Below are 19,700 nucleotides of genomic sequence, written 5' to 3' on the forward strand. Positions count from 1 at the left end.
GGTTGAGCTTCAGGCAGAATCAAACTTCTTCCTCGTCTCCAACATCTGTGAGCACCTAAAAGAGGCCAACATCTGTGAGTAAAACACTTTCTCTTCTCCCCCTTTCCATTTCTTTTCTCATTCTGGGGAAAATTGGAGACTTGCAGCAACTGAAGGGAAAGGAAGTGAATCCAGGGGTTCTGCAGACTCTGGAAAGGTTGGCCCAGGTCCTTCGAGCCTGCACCGCCATTCAATTTGATCATGTCTGATCATCGAATTCAATATTCTGATTCCCACTTGCCCCTTTTTTCCTGATTCCTTTAGCCCCAAGTGATATATCTCATTTCTTATTCAAATCTGACAACGTTTTGGCCTCAACTACATTCTGTGGTAGTGAATTCCACACATTCACCACTCTCTGGGTGGAGAAATTTCTCCTCACCTCAGTTCTAAAAGGTTTATCCTTTATCCTCAAACTATGACCCCATCCCCCAACCACGGGAACATTCTTTCTAAATCTAACCTGTTTAACACTGCCAGAATTTTATACATTTCTATGACATCCACCTGCCCCACCACCAGTATCATGACTAACTGGAGCCATCCTATACATTGAACACATTTTTTGTCCAGTTACATTGACATATATCTGTCTGGCAGCCTGCATGGAGATTTTCAGCGCTCTGTGTCCAGGACAGGAAACAGTGAGCATGGACCTGTCAATCAGCACATTCAGAAGAATTGGGAAGGTGAATACTAGATACAGCAGAGTGAGAATGGAGGGAGAGTGTGTGAGTTGGAGATTTACAGCTTTAGGGGAATGAGAGAGGCAAGAATATTCCATACAAACTAGAACTGTCTGTTCTAAATTTTTATTCTGTACTGAAACTGATGATTTTTGTAAATTTGTTTTACAGGATATTGAAAGAGGAATCACAGGCCAAAATCTCAAACGGCACATCTAGATCTGACAGAGCCTATACTCCTTGGGACCTGAATATCACCTTTGAATCTAGAAGGAGAAATGATTGTCCAGTCTGTCAATTTGAAAAAATTTCATACATCAGCGTGACTGGAAAAGCACTAACACACTGCCACACTCGAGTGCGTGTTCCAGTGACTGAATAAAGAGCTTTAACCAGTGTCCTGCCTGAATAAATATTACACCGTTCACAGCAGGAGAGACTGTCCTCGTGTTCTGTGTGTGAACGAGGCTTCAACTGATTGTCCATCCAAGAGAGAGGCAAGGACACCTGCACCATGGAGAAACCGTGGAAATGTGCGGAATGTGGAAAGGGATACAAAGCCCCATCTCAGCTGGAGGCTCATTGGCGCAGCCACACTGGGGAGAAGCCATTCACCTGCTCTGAGTGTGGGGAGGGATTTACTCTGTCATCCAGCCTGCAGCAACACCAGCGAATACACACCGGGGAGAGGCCGTTCACCTGCTCTCAGTGCGGGAAGGGATTCAGTCAGTTATCCAACCTGCGGGCACACCAGCGAATTCACACTGGGGAGAGGCCGTTCATCTGCTCTCAGTGTGGAGTGGGATTCATTCAGTCATCCCACCTGCGGACACACCAGCGAATTCACACTGGGGAGAAGCCATTCACCTGCTCCCAGTGTGGGAAGAGATTCACCCAGTTATCCGACCTCCAGGGACACCAGCGAGTTCACACAGGGGAGAGGCCGTTCACCTGCTCTCAGTGTGGGAAGGGATTCACTCGGTCGACCCACCTGCAGAGCCACCAGCGGGTTCACACCGGGGAGAGGCCGTTCACCTGCTCTCAGTGTGGGAAGGGATTCAGTCAGTCATTCACTCTACAGATACACCAGCGAGTTCACACTGGACAGAAACCATTCACCTGCTCTCAATGTGGGACAGGATTCACTCAGTCGTCCGCCCTGCGGATACACCAGCGAGTTCACACTGGCGAGAGGCCGTTCACCTGCGCTCAGTGTGGAAAGGGATTCAGAGTTTCATCCGCTCTGCTGAGACACCAACAAATTCATGCGTGATTACAGGGGTTTGGATTCTGCTGTTATTTCTTTCTGCTCTCAATTACATCCAAGACTGCATTTTGTTCATTCTCAGAGTTGGAATGGAGAGTGTTGGACTGGCCGGCCTTAATTGCCAGGAGTGCTTGATGCTGTTTGGCATCATCCCAGAGCGTCTCATGTTACCATGAAGATTGACTTTGATGATTACATGGTTCTTTCGTTTAATCTACTTGTGTGTTTCTCACAGAAGGAAACCTTCAAGGCATGAGGGGTAAGATGTCTATGGTAGATTGGAGGATTACTACAGAAGATCTGACAATGGACATGCAATCACTAGAATTTAAGGAATTATTACATATTGACAAAATAGATTCCTTTAAGGAGCAAAAATTCAAAAGGAAAAGTGATGCAACAAGAAAAGATAAAGATTCCATTCGATCAAACTAGCCCAAACGGTAGAAAGCCTGAGGATTGGGAAAGAGTTTCAGAATTCAGCAAGGCAGGACCAAGAAACTGAAAATAAAGAGAATAGAATATGCAAACTGACGAGAAATATAAAAACCGACTGGAAAAGCTCCTCGGTATGTGAAAAGGTAAAGACCAGCAAAGTCAAATGTGGGTCCGTTCAAGTCAGAGACAGGAGAGTTTAGAATGGGGGAATGGCAGAGAAACCAAACAATGCGTGTCTGTCTTCACAGAGGAAGATACAGAAATAATCCAAACAACACTAGGGAAGCAAGGCAACAGTGAGCATGAGGAACTGAAAGAGATTAGTATGAGTGAGAAAGTAGTACTGGAGAAATTAATGGGATTGAAAATTAATAAATCCCCAAAAGCTGATGATCTACATCCCAGAGAGTTGGAAGAGGTGGCTGTAGATATAGTGGACACATTGGTGGTCACCTTTTCAAATTCTGTGCGTTCTGGGATGATTGCTGCGGATTGGAAGGTGGTAAATGTAACCCCACTGTTTAAGGGGTGATAGGGAAAACAGGGAACCACAGACCCATTAACCTGACATCAGTAGGAGGGAAAATGCTACAATCTATTATAAAGGATGCGATCACATACGAATTAGGAGCAGGCCACTCGGCCCCTCATTGCCTGCCCCATTCAATACAATCATGGCTGATTTGATGGTGGGTGATTTGATTGTAACCTCAACTCCACATTTCCATTATCCCTCTCTCTATGTCTGAGAGATGTCTGATGTCAGATGTCTGATTTAATGAACTCTCTCAGAATAAGAGCCTTTTTTTTTAGATAAACCTTGTAACCGGGCCTTGACACTTATCTGGGTCTGTTTTTGTAAAGATCTGTGGTTTTTCTCATAGCAGCTTATGTGATTTTGAAACATAAGAACATAAGAAATAGGAGCAGGAGTAGGGCATCTAGCCCTTCGAGCCTGCCCCGCCATTCAATAAGATCATGGCTGATCTGAAGTGGATCAGTTCCACTTTCCCACTTTCTCCCTTAACCCTTAATTCCCCGGTCTATCAGAAACCTATCTACCCGTGACTTAAATATATTTAGCAAGGTAGCCTCCACCACTTCAACGGACAGAGAATTTCAGAGATTCACCACCCCTTGAGTGAAGAAGTTCCTCCTCAACTCCGATCTAAACTGCACCCCCCTCCTTATCATGAGGCTGTGCCCTCTAGTCCTGCTGTCCTTTCTAAGCGGGAAGAATCTCTCTACCTCTACCCTATTCAATACATTCAATACAATCATGGCTGATATAATTGTGGCTGATTTGGTTGTAACCTCAACTCCACATTTCCATTATCTCTCTCTCTTTGACCATTGGGCAACTACCCAGGAAGGCCAATATAATGTTGACAACGCCTCTCCAAATCCTTTAGCTGGCCAGTCTCCCAGATGTCAGGAGATAGCCAGAACCATCCTGCCGTAATGTTCAGTTTCTCGCTTCCCCCCTTCTTCCTTTTAACAGGATGCTGCTGGAGCGTGGTGAGGGACTTCCAGAATTGGCATTTAATAGATCTTCCATGATAACAGCTCCACAATTACTACTCCTTACCTCCCCCCACCCCCCAAAGTAGAGATGGTCATCTCCACCCTGGTTACTTCCCACCACTTAGTTTCCTGCCTTTCCCGGAACAAATTGGTCCCACTGTTACCTGCCGCACAGTCTCTTTTAACCCTTATACGGTGGACAAATAACTTCGAGTAGACGTTTTGTTAGTACAACCAATATTTATTTAAACCCACACAATCAATAATCACCCACCCGACCAACAATAAGTTATCTTACAGAAAATACTAGAATTCAAGTCCAACACAAGACCTTGACTTAACTTTTGCGTGACTGGCAAGTACCCAAGCAGATATTGGCCTTTATCTGTGCGCTGGTCTTGGTAGTCGTCTGCCTAGTCTGGTCCTGTGGTCTGGTCTGGCATTCTGGCTCTGGTCTTCCTTCCTTCTTGGGTGTGGTGTCTCTCCTCGTGTTGGTCGTCGCTGGCGATGGTCACCATTGTTGTAGCTCGTTCGTGAGGTCAGAGAAAGAGAGATTCCTGGTTGTGCAGCACCCTTTATACCCCGTTTGGTTTCACGCTCCCTTTTGGCCCTTGCCAATCAATCGATCAGGACTTGATCCCCCCGATCGATAAGAATCCAATCAGGTGCTACTACACTGATCTCTGGGTGTGTCCCCAACATCTGTAGGTGCTGGAGGCACAGAGGTCACATACCTTCCTCCTAAATAAGGGTTCACGGTGCCCCCATGTCTGGTACACAACCCAGTGTGACCAGAAAGTCCCTTTCATGCTGGAGATGACCCATTTCCTGTTCATTCACTCGTCAGGATCACAGCCTGTTTTGTCCCTGAATTTAAACTGTAGCCTGTCGTTTCAGTTCTTGCCCAATTGTCCCAGGGTGCTTTACAAATCGCCATTTTAGATGGCCCGTTTGGCCACAACACCAATGGTGTCCCCTTCACTGTTTCAATCTGGTGTGGCAGTCTGGGTAGTGAGGTTCACCTGTGTTCCTCCCTTGTGGGTCTTGTTCTTTGGAGCACCTGATATACTCATGGGCAATTTCCACAGCCTCTTGCATGGCCTGTCGTACCACTTTCCCCAGTGTTTGGTCAACGTGCAATGCGTCACCCCACCAGGCACCAAACAAGATGTTTTCCTAGACGCGTGGAACTATCCCTCAGTCAGCGAGTCTGCAGACAAAAGACTGTGATTGCTTTCACAAAGTCAAGCTCCTGAGATTATCGCTGCCTGTGGGGTGATTATGTATCACTTGAGTGGGGGCCCCCCCACCTGTACTGCTTTAAATGTCTCCTTCAATGGTAAAATAGCAATGATTATCTTGCTGGGGCTCCTGAGAGGGTCCAGCAGGCACACACGATGTAATGCTCTGATTCTGAGCAGTGTTCTTGTCTTGCTGACATATTCAACAACCAAGCCTCCCCCGGCACCACAGTAGGAAACAGTACCACCGCAGGGAAGTCCGTTGCTCACATATATTCCACACCCTCCTTTTGGGCCATATATCCTTTAGACCCAGCTCAGTGAACCCAGCCCCTTTCCTCTGTCCTTAATGGTTCAAATCTGTAACTTTCCTTAAAGATCCCGTTGGATGTGTTTCCCTGTGGAAACGCCATAATAAACTTTATAGCCCTCATTTGACCTCTTTCCGGTCAAGTGATCACTAATTAGAATCATCAATGAATTAATCACTAACCTGATCCCTACTCCTGTTGTCTTGTCCTGCAGTGCAGACTGAATGTCAGGCAAACCTTTAGTTACACAGAGAGTGTTTGTGGCCTGGAACTTTCGAGCGGAAGCAGAAAATATCATTGATTTACAGACAAGTTTGAGTGAGCAGTTGAAGAAAATAAAAGTGCAGGGGAACAGGGATATAGCAAAGAATAGAACTGATTGAATTGTATTACAGAGAGTTGGCACGGACTCCAATTACTAAATGTACTCCTTTTGTGAATCATGGAATCTCTACGGTGCAGGAGGAGGCCATTTGGCCCATTGAGCTTGCACCGAACAGAATCCCACTCAGGCCCTATTCCCATAACCCCATGCATTTACCCGAGCTGGTTCCCCTGACAGTAAGGGGTAATTTATTTAGCATAGCCAATGCACCCTAACCTGCACATATTTGGATTGTGGGAGCAAACCAGAGCACCCGGAGGAACCCCATGCAGACACAGGGAGAATGTGCAAACTCCACGCAGACAGTGACTCAAGCTGCGAGTCGAACCCAGGATCCTGGCACTGTGAAGCAGCAGCACTAACCACTGTGCTGCCCCATTCATGTCCATCCTGGTGAATATTAAGAAAGTTTATTTCATACAGCAAGGTAAATAAATGTCAGGGAATGGTTCCAAATCTCAAATCTTCAACGTCAGACCTAACCTCATCTCTCAGATCTCTGGCTAGATTATCACACGCCCGTCCTTTGACTTGGACCTTGGTTTTCATTATCCCTTCAGTTACACGATTAATTTACAGATTACTGATTAGAATGCGAGTCTTTACAGCTAACCTGCTATTCAAGTCTTAAAGGTGCAGACAATGTGAGTGGAGGGAGCATTAAGCACAGGTTAAAGAGATGTGTATTGTCTCCAGACAGGACAGTTAGTGAGATTTTGCAAGCCCAGGCAAGTCATGGGGGTTACAGATAGTGTGACATGAACCCAAGATCTGGGTTGAGGCTGTTCTCATGTGTGCGGAACTTGGCTATCAGTCTCTGCTCAGCGACTCTGCGCTGTCGTGTGTCGTGAAGGCTGCTTTGGAGAATGCTTACCCGAAGATCTTCACGAGGATGGCCTCAACTAGGATCTTGGGTTCATGTCACACTATCTATAACCCCCTGGGCTTGCGAAATCTCACTAACTATCCTGGCTGGAGATAATACACATCTCTTTAACTTGTGCTTAACCCTCTACCCACTCACATTGTCTGTACCTTTAAGACTTGATTATCTGTAAAGACTCACATTCCAACCATTATTTTGTAAATTGAGTTTGTGTCTTTATATGCCCTGTTTGTGAACAGAGCTCCCACTCACCTGACGAAGGAGCAGCACTCTGAAAGCTAGTGGCATTTGCTACCAAATAAACCTGTTGGATTTTAACCTGGTGTTGTGAGACTTCTTACTGTGTTTAGCTCAGTCCAATGCCAGCATCGCCACATCTTAAATAGTATCAGCAGGGGCGGCACAGTAGTTAGCACTGCTGCCTCACAGCACCAGGGACCTAGGTTCGATTCCCACCTTGGGTCACTGTGTGTGTGGAGTTTGCACGTTCTCTCCATGTCTGCATGGGTTTCCTCTGGGTGCGCTGCTTTTCTCCCACATTCTGAAAGACGTGCTGGTTAGGTGCATTAACCCGAACAGGTGCCGGACTGTGGCGACTAGAGGAATTTCACAGTAACTTCATTGCAGTGTTAATGTAAATCTTACTTGCGACTAATAAATTAACTTTATTTTTCAAGGTAACTTGCTAACAGTGCTTTTGCCTATGTCAAAATTGTCCCATATTCGAACAACAGCATTGTTGGCTCTCAAATGTCATTAATGCCTATTCAGGGGGAATGAACTCAGAAGAATCATTCCACACTCAAGCCTGATTCAATCGACAAACTGTTTATTGAGTTACGCCAGTGGGGAGAAGCCACAAGGCCTGACCATGTGCAATTCCACCCAACAAAGAAAATCATTGTTAGAGAAACTCAGAATTTAAGACACTAATAAAACGACTAGCACTGAGTGTATTAACTTAAGATTAGACGTAAAGATTAACGGGGTGTTGTCTCCATAAAGATTCACATACCCACAGTAAGAGATTTAAACAAGTAAGAGATTTGAAAAAGTATTTCTGATCTAAACATATATTTTGAATTTGAAATGTATTTCAGATGTACTTTTAAAACGATCTGTACACTTTAGCCAAAAGCAGATTGCTGCAGAGCATGATGGAATCAAGGCTGGATGAGATGAACTACATTCTTTGGAACAATGAAACCACAGAATGTGTATATTTTGATCAGTAGAAGTTACGGATAGTGTGGATTACCAACGCCATAGCACAAATAGAGCTGTTCAATTTGTACCGATAAGAAAGTGCTTCTCAAACATGGGAATATCAACTATCTAACTCGATCACTGACGTCATTGAGAGTTGGTGGGAACAGCATGTTTAAACCCTGTAGCTAAGTGTCAGGGAGAAGCAGCATCCGGATTCTATGGATCAATGTAATCCAATGCTGTTAGAGAGTAGAATGCAATTGATTAAGATATATGACAACTGTTAACAGTGATTGATTTTCTACTAATGCTGACTGGTTCATAACTAATGGAAGGTGGGAAAAACAAACTCGAGAAATGTATAATTGTCCTGACGGATGTATTGCAACTTCAGAGGGGTACTGGAATGTCAGGGCCTTCTCTTCAGAGAGACTGCTCAATTGCATTTCTCCCAGTGTGCATTGGTCAAATAAAGTTACATCTTTAGCCGGGATACTTTGCGAGTCTTTATATTAGTAATACTCTGAAAAACCCCCGCATCATTCATCAATTCTTAGATTCTTAGCTCACCCCAGCTGGACACAATCCAATCAGAATGGTTACAAATTAAATATATATCATAGAATCCGTACAGTGCAGAAAGAGGCCATTCGGCCCATCAGGTCTGCACTGACCACAATCCCATCCAGGCTCCACCCCCACATCCCTCCATATTTTACCCGTAATCCCTCTAACCTAAGCATCTCAGGACACTAAGGGGCAATTTAGCATGGCCAGTCAACCTAACCTGCACATCTTTGGACTGTGCGGGGAAATCGGAGCACCCGAAGGAAACGCACGCAGACACGAGGAGAATGTGCAAACTCCACACAGACAGCGACCAGAGCCGGGAATCGAACGCAGGTCCCTAGAACTGTGAAGCAGCACTGTGTTACCGTGCCGTCCCATAAAAGGTCCAATAAAATTATTTATTTCATTATAAAGGTCCTGTATAGGTCCAATAAAATTAATAAGTGTAAGGCTGTGAGATCAGCTCATGAACAGGTAGATGTCCTCTTTCCCAGACCCCCTTCATCAACTGTCCTTGGGACTTCTCTGTACCTGTACATCGGCTCCTTTGTCTTGGCTTTGTCTCTGCCTAGTAACCATTAACAGTTACTCAGACACAGCTGCACAGTGGGGAGGGGTGGCTAAAGTGGGAGGCCCTGTTGAATGAGCTGTTTTCTGTGTCTGTATCACTGAATACCGCTTGGAATGTGGTCAAGTCAGCTAGCCCCATGATGCTTCTCGAGCTGTTATACTCCATTGTGATTCATATTGTAAATTTCTAGTATGAGATGAAATATCTGTATATCTAATTGCTTTCGTTTCAGGCTTACCTCAACATTGTGTTTGGCCATTTTTGTATTAAAGAATAGCTCGCTGGCTACAGTGGTGAAGGGCGTAAACCTTACTGTTTCTGTAACTTGGTTTTGATTCCTGTCCAAGTATGTTTTACTGTGAGCTTGCGACAAGTAACTTTTAACAAGTTGTTGCTATGGAGAATGTACGAAGGAACAGTTAATTTATAAGTTTTTATCCAAGTTTAAACCCGGTAGGTCAATTTGATTTGGTCAAGCCATTGCCGGAGGAATGAGCCAGGGATTGGCTGCCTCCCAAGTTTTTGTTTATTTGAAGAAGGCCCCATCCCTGTAGTTAGTTGTGAAGTCGCTGGTGTCTCTGCAGGTTACACAGCAGAGTGAATCCCTTCCCACACTCAGAGCAGGAGAACGGCCTCTCTCCAGTGTGAACTCGCTGGTGTGTCCTCAGGTTAGATGCAGCGTTGAATCTCTTCCCACAGATGGGACAGGGGAAGGGCCTCTCCCCGGTGTGAATTCGCTGGTGGATCTGGAGGCGGGATGACGTTTTAAAACTCTTTGCGCAGTGAGAGCAGCTGAACAGTCTCTCCTCGGTGTGAATGCGCTGGTGGACAATGAGATCTGAAGAGGTTGTAAAGACTCGATCGCAATCAGAGCATTTGAATGGTCTCTCGTTGGTGTGAATGCGCTGGTGTTTCAGTAAACTGCACGACTGAGTGAATCGCTTGCCGCACTCAGAGCAAGCGAAGGGTCTCTCCCCAGTGTGAACTCGCTGGTGCGTCCGCAGGTTGGATGACTGACTGAATCCCTGCCCACAGTCAGTGCAGGTGAACGGCCTCTCCCCAGTGTGAAGTCGCCTGTGCGTCCGCAGGTACGAGAACCGACTGAATCCCTGCCCGCACTCAGAGCAAGTGAACGGTCTCTCACCAGTGTGAACTCGCTGGTGTGTTAGAAGAATGGATAACTGAGTGAATCTCTTCGCACACACAGAGCAGGTGAACAGTCTCTCCCCAGTGTGAACTCGTTGGTGTGTCAGCAGCGTGGTCGAGTGAGTGTATCCCTTCCCACAGTCAGCACAGGTGAACGGCTTCTCCCCAGTGTGAACTCGCTGGTGCCTCTGCAGCAGTGATGGCACACTGAATCCTTTCCCACACACAGAGCAGATGAATGGCCTTTCCCCAGTGTGACTGCGTTGATGAATTTCCAGATCAGACGGGGAACGGAATCCCTTCCCACAGTCCTCACATTTCCACGGTTTCTCCATGGTGCGGGTGTCCTTGTGACCCTCCAGGTTCAACATTCAATTGAAGCAACGTCCATATACAGAATATGTGTACAGTTTCGCCCCGCTGTGAATGTTACGATGTATTTTCAGGCTGGTAACTTGTTAAACTTCTAACCATAGTCACTTGGATGTGTTTCTCTCACTGCTTTTCCAGTCTAAAGTTTTTTGAAGTAGACAGAACTGAAAAACATTCCTCCTTCTAGATTCAAAGACCGATGATATTCAGGTCCCGATAAACTGAGTGACTCTATCAGATCTCCACAAAACGTTTGGTTTGAGATTTCTTCTGTAAATCCTCCCCTTCTGATATTCTGCAAAAAGGAGTTTACAAAAGTCATCACAGTCACGACAGGATAGAAATGCAAAACAGACAATTTTAGATTCTATGAAACATTCTTTCTTCTCTCATTCCTCAAAAGCTGCAAAACTTGATCCCACACACTCTCCTTCCATTCTCAGTCTGCTGTATCTAATATTCACCCTCCCGATTCTCCTGAAAATGTTGATTGAGGCTGATTGACCGATCCATGCTCACTGCTTCCTGTCCTGGACACAGAGAGCTGAAAATCTCCATGCAGGCTGCCAGACAGATATAAGTCCATATGACAAGACTAAAAATGTGTGGAATAAACATAATCGATTCACTTCCTTTCCCTTCAGTTGCTGCAAAGTCCCCAATAATAATAAATGTACTTTATTACAAAACCACAAATAATGTAATCTAATCTGTGGCCTTCATAGCGAGGGGGATTGAATATAAAAGTAGGGAGGTCTTGCTGCAGCTGTATAGGGCATTGGTGAGGCCGCAGCTGGAGTACTGTGTGCAGTTTTGGGCGCCGCACCTGCGCAAGGATATTTTGGCCCTGGAGGGAGTGCAGAGGAGGTTTACTAGGCTGATACCGGAGTTGAGGGGATTGAGCTATGAGGAGAGGCTGAATAAACTAGGCTTGTACTCGTTAGAGTTTAGAAGAATGAGGGGAGATCTCATTGAGACGTATAAGATGATGAATGGGATGGATAGGATAGAGGTGGAGAGACTCTTCCCGCTCAAAAAAGACAGTAGGACTAGGGGGCACAGCCTCAAGATAAAGGGGAGGCGGTTTAGAACGGAGTTGAGGAGGAACTTCTTCACTCAAAGGGTGGTGAATCTCTGGAATTCTCTGCCCGTTGAAGTGGTGGAGGCTGCCTCGCTAAATATTTTTAAGAAGCAGGTTGATGGGTTCTTGATAAGAGAGGGGATTAAGGGTTATGGGGAGAGGGCGGGAAAGTGGAACTGAGCCACGACAGATCAGCCATGATCTTATTGAATGGCGGGGCAGGCTCGAAGGGCTAGATGGCCTACTCCTGCTCCTATTTCTTATGTTCTTATACCACAACACAAGACATATCTCTGTTCTATATTAATTTGCTGCCCCTGAGGAAACCACTCCTTTAATTGTGAACATTAGGAAAGAGGCCATCCTTTTAGCCAGACCAATGGATGTGTCAAGCTGAGGGAGCAAAGGATGTCAGTGTCTTTAAGAGAGAGACCAGAATCTGCAGCCTCCCTGGATTCAGTCTTTCCCTTCAGTTGCTGCAAGTCCCCAGTTTCCCCCAGAATGAGGAAAGAAATGGAAAGGGGGGAGAGGAGAAAGTGTTTTACTCACAGATGGTGGAGACAGGAGAGGGGTACCTGAGTCCACCTGAAGCTCAACCTTCACTCCGCTTTGTGACGTCACGGCGGAACCCTACCTGAATCAGCCAGTAGGAATCAGCCTGCTGAGCGGTGACGTTTCCGGGTTTCCAGTGCGCAGGCCCCGACACGGGAGCCCCGCCCCCCCCGCCCATTGTTCCCCTCCTCGAGCCAAGGTTTCCCAGACAAGCGGCTGGAGGCGGGGCTCCGGCCAGAGCGAGAAGCCGTTCGGTGAACTCCCCCCCCCCCCCACTCTGGCTACTCCATAAAGAGATCGAGAGCCACCACCGCTGGCGGCAGCCGCACTGCGCCTGCTCCGGACAGCCCAGCTCAGCTAAGCGCTCTCTCTGCGCCTGCTCCGGACAGCCCGGCTCAGCTAAGCGCTCTCTCTGCGCCTGCTCCGGACAGCCCGGCTCAGCTAAGCGCTCTCTCTGCGCCTGCTCCGGACAGCCCGGCTCAGCTAAGCGCTCTCTCCGCGCCTGCTCCGGACAGCCCGGCTCAGCTAAGCGCTCTCTCTGCGCCTGCTCCGGACAGCCCGGCTCAGCAGTGCCCTCTCTGCGCCTGCGTGCTGGGCTGCCCAGCTGAGGGAGTGGGGGAGGGGAACTTTTTGCAAAAAAAAATTCTCTTCCCATCATTTTCTCTCAAATCCTGCAGTTTGATCTGAAACAGCACAGCTTCTGGGTTTTTTTTTTAGCTTCACTCACACACAGAAACTAAAACTTCCTCCTCTGGCCAACATCTGTGAGTAAAACACTTTCTTTCTCCACCCTCCCTGGGGAAATACAGAGAGCTGTGGGACCCTGGAACTGGAATTAGAGTCAATGAGGGTGCAAATGTTTTGTGATTTTTGTGGAACCTGCTTTTATTGTCCGAGAGATATTTAAAGACAAATGTGTCTGTCCATTTAGATACTGTTGGTCTGTAGATCCATAGAATGATACAGCACTGAAGAGGGTGCAGACTCTGGAAAGATTGGCCCAGATCTCTCTCTCTCTCACTCTTAAAGACATTGACATCCTTTACTCCTCAGCTTCACACATTTATTTGTCTGGCTAAAAGGATGGTCTCTTTCCTAATGTTCACAATTAAAGGGCTAGTCTCCCCAGGAGATGGCTGTAAATTAAAATAGGGGTGGAGATATGTCTAGTGTTGTTGTACTGTACAAAGTAGACATTTATGGTTCTGTAATAAAGTTCAATTGTCATTACTTCTATTCTTGTAACGCAATACTGTAGCTAGGTTGTATATTTCCAGTGATAGATCCATTACAGCACCGAAGGAATCCATTTGGTAAGTCAGGTCCATGCCAACTCTCTGTAGGACAATCCAGTCAGGCTCATTCCCCTTCCCTGACGGTCTAGTGGCTAGGGTTCAGCTCGAGTTCGATTCCCAGCCAGGTTTTTGGGTGGCACAGTGGGTTAGCACTGCTGCCTCAAGGACCGGGGTTCCATTCCCAGCTTCAGGTCACTGTGTCGAGTTTGCACGTTCTCCCCGTGTCTGGTTTTCCTCCGGGTGCTCCGGTTTTCTCCCACAGTCCAAAGATGTGCGGGTTCGGGGGATTGGCCATGCTAAGTTCACCCAAGTGTCAGGGGGATTAGCAGGATAAAGGCGTGGGATTGCAGGAATAAGGCTTGGGTGGGATTGTGATCGGTACCATCTGGATGGACCAAATGGCCTCCTTCTGTACTGTAGGGATTCTATGATTCTATATCCCCGTTCCCCTTCTAGTTTATTTCCTTCTAGTGTCTGCCCAATTTCACTATGAAATCATTCTCCAATTTCAAAATCCTTGTCGGCAGTGAGTTCCACATCATGTCTCTTCACCGTGGAAAAATATGTTTTCTTTTATCTTGCTTTTCTCTCTAATCAGATAATAGGGTATGGAGCAATACACACATCATTAGTCTGATAATTTATAGAGTTATAGAATTCTACAGTGCGGAAGGAAGCCATTTGGCCCATTGAGTCTGCACTGACCACAATCCCACCCATGCCCTATCCCCAAGTATTTACCCTGACACTAAGGGGCAATTTAGCATGGTCAATGCACCTAATCCACACATCTTTGGACTGTGGGAGGAAATTGGAGCAACTGGAGGAAACCCACGCACACACAGGGAGAACGTGCAAACTCCACACAGACAGTGACCCAAGCCAGGAATTGAACCTGGGTCTCTGGCGCTGTGAGGCAGCAGTGCTAACCACTGTGCTGCCCCCAGTGTGTCACCATGCTGCCCCATGTCTATGTCTGAAACTTTAGCATCTGTAAGCCTGATGGTTTTCAGCTCTGTGTGTCCAAGACAGGAAGAAGTCTCACAACACCAGGTTCAAGACTTCTTACTGTGTTTACCCCAGTCCAATGCTGGCATCTCCACATCAAGGACAGGAAGCAGTGAGCGTGGATCTGTCAATCAGCTTCAATCAGCACCTTCAGGAGAATTGGGAGGGTAGATATTAGGTACAGCAGAGTGAGAATGGAGGGAGGGTGTGTGGGATGGAGATTGACAGCTTCTGGGGAATGAGAAAGGAAAGAATATTCCAGCTTTCTCGGATTGTCTGTTCTGAATTTTTTTAGATGTGGAGATTTACAGACAGAAAACTCAAACATTCCACCAAGATCGGCGATACTGCGATTGATTGTGGCATGAATGTCATCGGCCTTTAAATCTAGAAGGAGAAATCTTTCTCTGTTCTGTCTGCTTCAGAAGACTTTAAACAGTGTGACTGGAAAGGCACTGAGACACACACACACCCAAGTGAGAGAGTTCCAGTGCACTGAGTGTGGAAAGAGCTCTAACCAGTTACACAGTCTGAAAATACATCGCAGCATTCACCGCGGGGAGAGATTCTACCTGTGTGTGTGATCGTAAAACCTGGAGAGACACAAGGACACTCGCGTCAAGGAGAAACGATGGAAATGTGGGGACTGTGGAAAAGGATTCAGGTCCCCATCTGTGCTGGAAACTCATCAACGCAGTCACACTGGGGAGAGACCGTTCACCTGTTATGAGTGTGAGAAAGGATTCACTCATTCATCTAACCTGTTGAGACACCAGCGAGTTCACATTAGGAAGAGGCCATTCATCTGCTTTGAGTGTGAGAAGGGATTCGATGCTCCATACCATCTGGAGATGCACCAGCGAGTTCACACTGGGGAGAGGCCATTCAGCTGCTCAGAGTGCGGCAAGCGATTTGGAACGTCCACTAAACTGCTGAGACACCAGCGAATTCACACCAGGGAGAGGCCGTTCACCTGCCCAGAGTGTGGGAAGGGATTCATCGATGCGTCCCACCTGCAGATCCACCAGCGAGTCCACTCTGAGGACAGGCCATTCACCTGCTCCGTGTGCGGGAAGGGATTCACTCAGTCATCCCACCTGCAGACACACCAGCGAGTTCACACCGGGGAGCGACCGTTCACCTGCTCCAGGTGTGGGAAGGGATTCAGTCATTTTTGCTCCCTGCAGAATCACAACCGAGTTCACACCGGGGAGAGGCCGTTCATCTGCTCTCAGTGCGACAAGGGATTCACTCAGTCATCCCACCTGCTGAGACACCAGCGAGTTCACAAGCGATGACAGGGGGTTGGATTCTGCTGTTATTGCTGCTGTTAATCACATCCAGGACTGAACCATGTTCATTCTGACAGTGGGTGAAGTGGGAGAGTCGGAGGGTTTCTTTCTGCTGGACTGGCCGGTCTCGTGACTTTGCTTCCAGTGGGCTGATGCTCTTTGAGCCCCGGGAGAGCACATTTCCACTGAAATGATCCACAAAAGCTGATGAAGGACATTTATTTTATCCTGGATAGTAAATCTAACACTACAGGTAGATCTAAAATAAATACATTTGTCGCTGTTCCATTGAGTGTACAGCACAGGGCCAGGCCAGTCAGCTCGATTGGTCTATGTCAATATTTGTGTTCCACATGAGCCTCCACTCACCCCTCTTCATCTCCCCCCATCAGCATATCCTTCTATTCCTTTCTCCCTCACATATGTATCTAGCTTTCCCTTCAATGTATTCATGCTGTTCACCTCAACCACTCACTGTGGTAGTGTGTTCCACATTCTCACCATTCGGCCCATCAAGTCTGTACCCGACCGCCATCCCACCCAGGCCATATTTCCGTAACCCCATGCGTTTAACCTGCTAATCCCCCTGACACTTAAAGGGGCAATTTAGCATAGCCAATCAACCGAACCTGCACATCTTCAGACTGTGGGAGGAGACCGGAGCACCCGGAGGAAACCCATGCAGATACAGGGAGAACGTGCAAACTCCACATACGCATTGACCCAAGGCCAGAATTGAACCTGGGACCCTGCTGATGTGAGGCAGCAGTGCTAACCACTGTGCCATCGTGCCGACCATTTCGTAAGTCAGCATTTGGAAAGCAGTGGTACTGCTGAAATTAAGTTGTGTTTCCAGCTTTGGCCAAATATTTAATTCACTTTGTTCTGCAAGATTAAGGATGCTGACTTCAAATAAAACACCATTAGGTTGCTGGGACTTGCGGAATTATAATTAAAAGCAAAGATGCTGGTATGTAAAATTAAAGTTACAACAATTGTGGAAATTAAGTTATGACAAACAATTCTGTCTAGTAATGGCAAATGCTTATTAGCAAACAAGGTCTTCAGTGAGGCCAGAGCTTGTGTACTCAGGATAAGCTGCTAATCTAAACTTTGTGTTAGTTTCATAAATACTGTGTTCCCAGGCTGAAAATATGTTATAGATTGCACCCCCTTTTTGACTTTCTCAAACACCTTTTATTGATGTTTTGTTTGCACTTCAGTCCCATGCTCCTGATCTACGGACACCTGGTGCAGAGAGGGGAGGGGAGGGATGCCGACCTCCTCGTGAACCTACTCCTGGGCCTGGTGAGACGCACCACTCAGTCATCCCACCTGCTGTGTGAGACGCGCCACCAATAGGTCCAGACAGCGGGCGATCAGGAGGGCCGTCCATCCCGACTGCCTGCCCCTCTACCGCGGCTACGTTCACGGCCAGGTGTCCCTGGAGAGGGAGCATGCGGTGTCTGCAGGCACAGTTGACGCCTTCCATGCCCGCTGGGCACCACAGGGGCTGAGGTGCGTTATAGACCCCAACAATCACATTTTGATTTGATGTGCCTTAAGTTTCCTTTGTACTTTTTGTTTTTGTTTGGGCTGTTCCCCTTCCTTTTGGGGAGCTGCCCCTTTTACTTTGTCCTAATGTAATTTGAGTTTGTCTACTTGGCTTGGCCCGAAAGATACCACCCACCCACCCCACCCAAGGCTGACAATAAGACCCTTTCAATAACAAAATTCCTAAGAGCAAGTGAACTATAACTGTTACATTTCCTGTATGAATCGACAGAACATCATAGTGAAATTCACTGTGTCTGCTTTTCTTGCTAACAGGTAATAAAAGATTTGAGGACTCACTGTGCACTGTCTGGTTAATCCTCAACAGTGTAATCAGACAAGATTTGCAAAGGGGAAACCATGCTTGATGAATCTATTGCAGTTCTTTGAAGATGTATCTAGTCGCGTTAACCAAGGAAAACCGGTGGATGTGGTTTATTTAGACTTTCAGGAGGCTTTTGACAAGGTCTCACACAGAAGACTACTAGGTAAAGTTAAAATGCATGAGATTGCGGGTAGTGTCTTGAGATGGAAGGAAAGCTGGTTAGCAGATAGGAAGCAAAGAGCTGGCGTAAATGGGTCATTTTCTGATTTGCAAGCACTAGTGGGGCACTGAAAGGATCTGTGCTAGGACCCCCAACTGTTCACATGATATATTAATGATTTGGAAGAGGGAACTAAATGTATTATTTCCAAATTTGCCAGATGATACAAAGTTGTGAGCCGTGAGGAAGATGCAGAGTTGCTTCAGTGTGATTTGGACAGGCTGAGTGAGTGGGCATGTGCATGGCAGACGCAGTATAAAGTGGTCAAAAATATGAGGTCATCCACTTCAGTAGCAATCATAGGAAGACAGATTATTACTTGAATGGGCGCAAATTGAGAGAAGTGGATGTTCAGCGAGGCCTTGGTATCCTCTTCATCAGTCACTGAATGTAAGCGTGCAGGTAGAGCAGAGAGTAAAGAAGGCAGATGGCATGTTGGCCTGAGATCAAGAGGGTTTGAGTACAGAAATAGGGATGTTTTTCTACAATTCTATAGGGTGTGTGCAGTTTTGGTGTCTTTAACTGAGGAAGGATATCCTTAATATACAGGGAGAACAGCAAACGTTTCCCAGGCTGATTCTTATGATGGCAGATCTGTCATATGAGGAGAGACTAAGTCAGTTAGGATGATATTGGAGTTTAGAAGAGCGAGAGGGGATCTCATAGAAACTTACAAATTCTAACACGGTTCGGCGGGGTAGATTCAGAAAGAATGTCCCTGATGGTGGGGGGAGTCCAGTACTAGGGGGTCATAGTTTGAGGACGGGGGTAAACCTTTTAGGACTGAGGTGAGGAGAAATTTCCTCACCCAGAGGGTGGTGAATGTGTGGAATTCACTCGCACAGAAAATAGTTGAGGCCAAAACGTTGTGTGATTTCAAGAAGAAATTAGATAGAGGTCTTGGGGCTAAAGAGATCAAGGGATATGGGGAGGGAAGGGGGTTCAGGATATTGAACTTGATGATTAAAATGAATGACGGAGCAGGCTCGAAGGGCCAAATGGCCGCCTTCTATTTTCTATGTTTCTGTGTAATTGTAGTGTGTATGAATGTATGTTGTTGTAACTGATCTTTGAGATGCTTCAGTGAACTGTATGTTTGTAGTAAAGATTCCCAAATCAGTGCGAGATTCATTAATTTTGACAGATATAATAGTTTTTAGTTGTGTTTAAAACACTAATGTATTTTGTCATGTAGTTTGTTTCTTCAGCTACCCTGAGAAATTTTAGCTTGTTTTGACAGATTTATGAGCTCCTGAAAGAAATAATCACTTTCTAAGTACTTTTTCAGGTGATTTTTTTTTTTCCAGAGGTTGCTTTTTCACAGAGTCTGTCCTGAAAATGGATGTTTTTAATCCTTCTCCTTCCTTTGAATGTTCCATGGCTTTTGGCCAATATTGGTTAGGCCTGGTCATCCCAGTTGTACGTATCTCTTTAATAGCAGGGAGTCTGGATGAAACTAGGGAATATACAATCCTATTGTCTTCTGCTGAGTACCTCCTGATGGGTTTCAGGTTATAGAAACTCTTCCATTGTAAAGTTTGAACCTCTCTATTCAGTACGTAAAAGGTCTGGGTTCTTGTTTCAGGTCATGTTGATTCCCAATTGTTAAAAGTGAAGGACGCCTTCAAGCTTTTCCACAACGTTCCAATATTATTATATTTATAATTGTATATTATAAGAGTAATAGGCTCGATTCCAGGCTTAGAACATAGAAAAACTACAGCACAA

General features: G+C 46.3%; 2 protein-coding genes across 2 annotated transcripts in view; one reads left to right on the top strand and one right to left on the bottom strand.

Moving 5' to 3' along the window:
* Positions 1–17,727, top strand: LOC145335593 (uncharacterized). Its single transcript, XM_080181400.1, has 3 exons — positions 1–74; positions 897–1,919; positions 15,294–17,727. The coding sequence occupies exons 2-3, from the start codon at positions 1,240–1,242 to the stop codon at positions 15,877–15,879; spliced, it is 1,266 nt and encodes a 421-aa protein (XP_080037526.1). The 5' UTR covers positions 1–74; positions 897–1,239; the 3' UTR covers positions 15,880–17,727.
* LOC145335560 (uncharacterized) overlaps positions 8,601–19,700 on the bottom strand; it is a 22,393-nt gene continuing 11,293 nt past the window's right edge. The window contains exon 3 of the mRNA XM_080181366.1: positions 8,601–10,602. Coding sequence (XP_080037492.1) covers positions 9,682–10,602 — 921 coding nt within the window. The 3' untranslated portion in view covers positions 8,601–9,681. The remainder of the gene's footprint in view (positions 10,603–19,700) is intronic.

The sequence above is a fragment of the Carcharhinus amblyrhynchos genome, unplaced genomic scaffold (genome assembly GCF_965287045.1).
Source record: "Carcharhinus amblyrhynchos unplaced genomic scaffold, sCarAmb.v2.hapA scaffold_39, whole genome shotgun sequence".
Lineage (NCBI taxonomy): Eukaryota > Metazoa > Chordata > Chondrichthyes > Carcharhiniformes > Carcharhinidae > Carcharhinus > Carcharhinus amblyrhynchos.

What these genes read in the sequence shown, in the direction of transcription:
- LOC145335593 (XM_080181400.1), top strand. Translation starts at nt 1,240, where the DNA reads ATGGAGAAACCGTGGAAATGTGCGGAATGTGGAAAGGGATACAAAGCC. An exon ending in CGAGTTCACACTGGCGAGAG is followed by an intron (nt 1,920 to 15,293) that starts GCCGTTCACCTG and finishes CACTGGGGAGAG; the next exon opens with ACCGTTCACCTGTTATGAGT.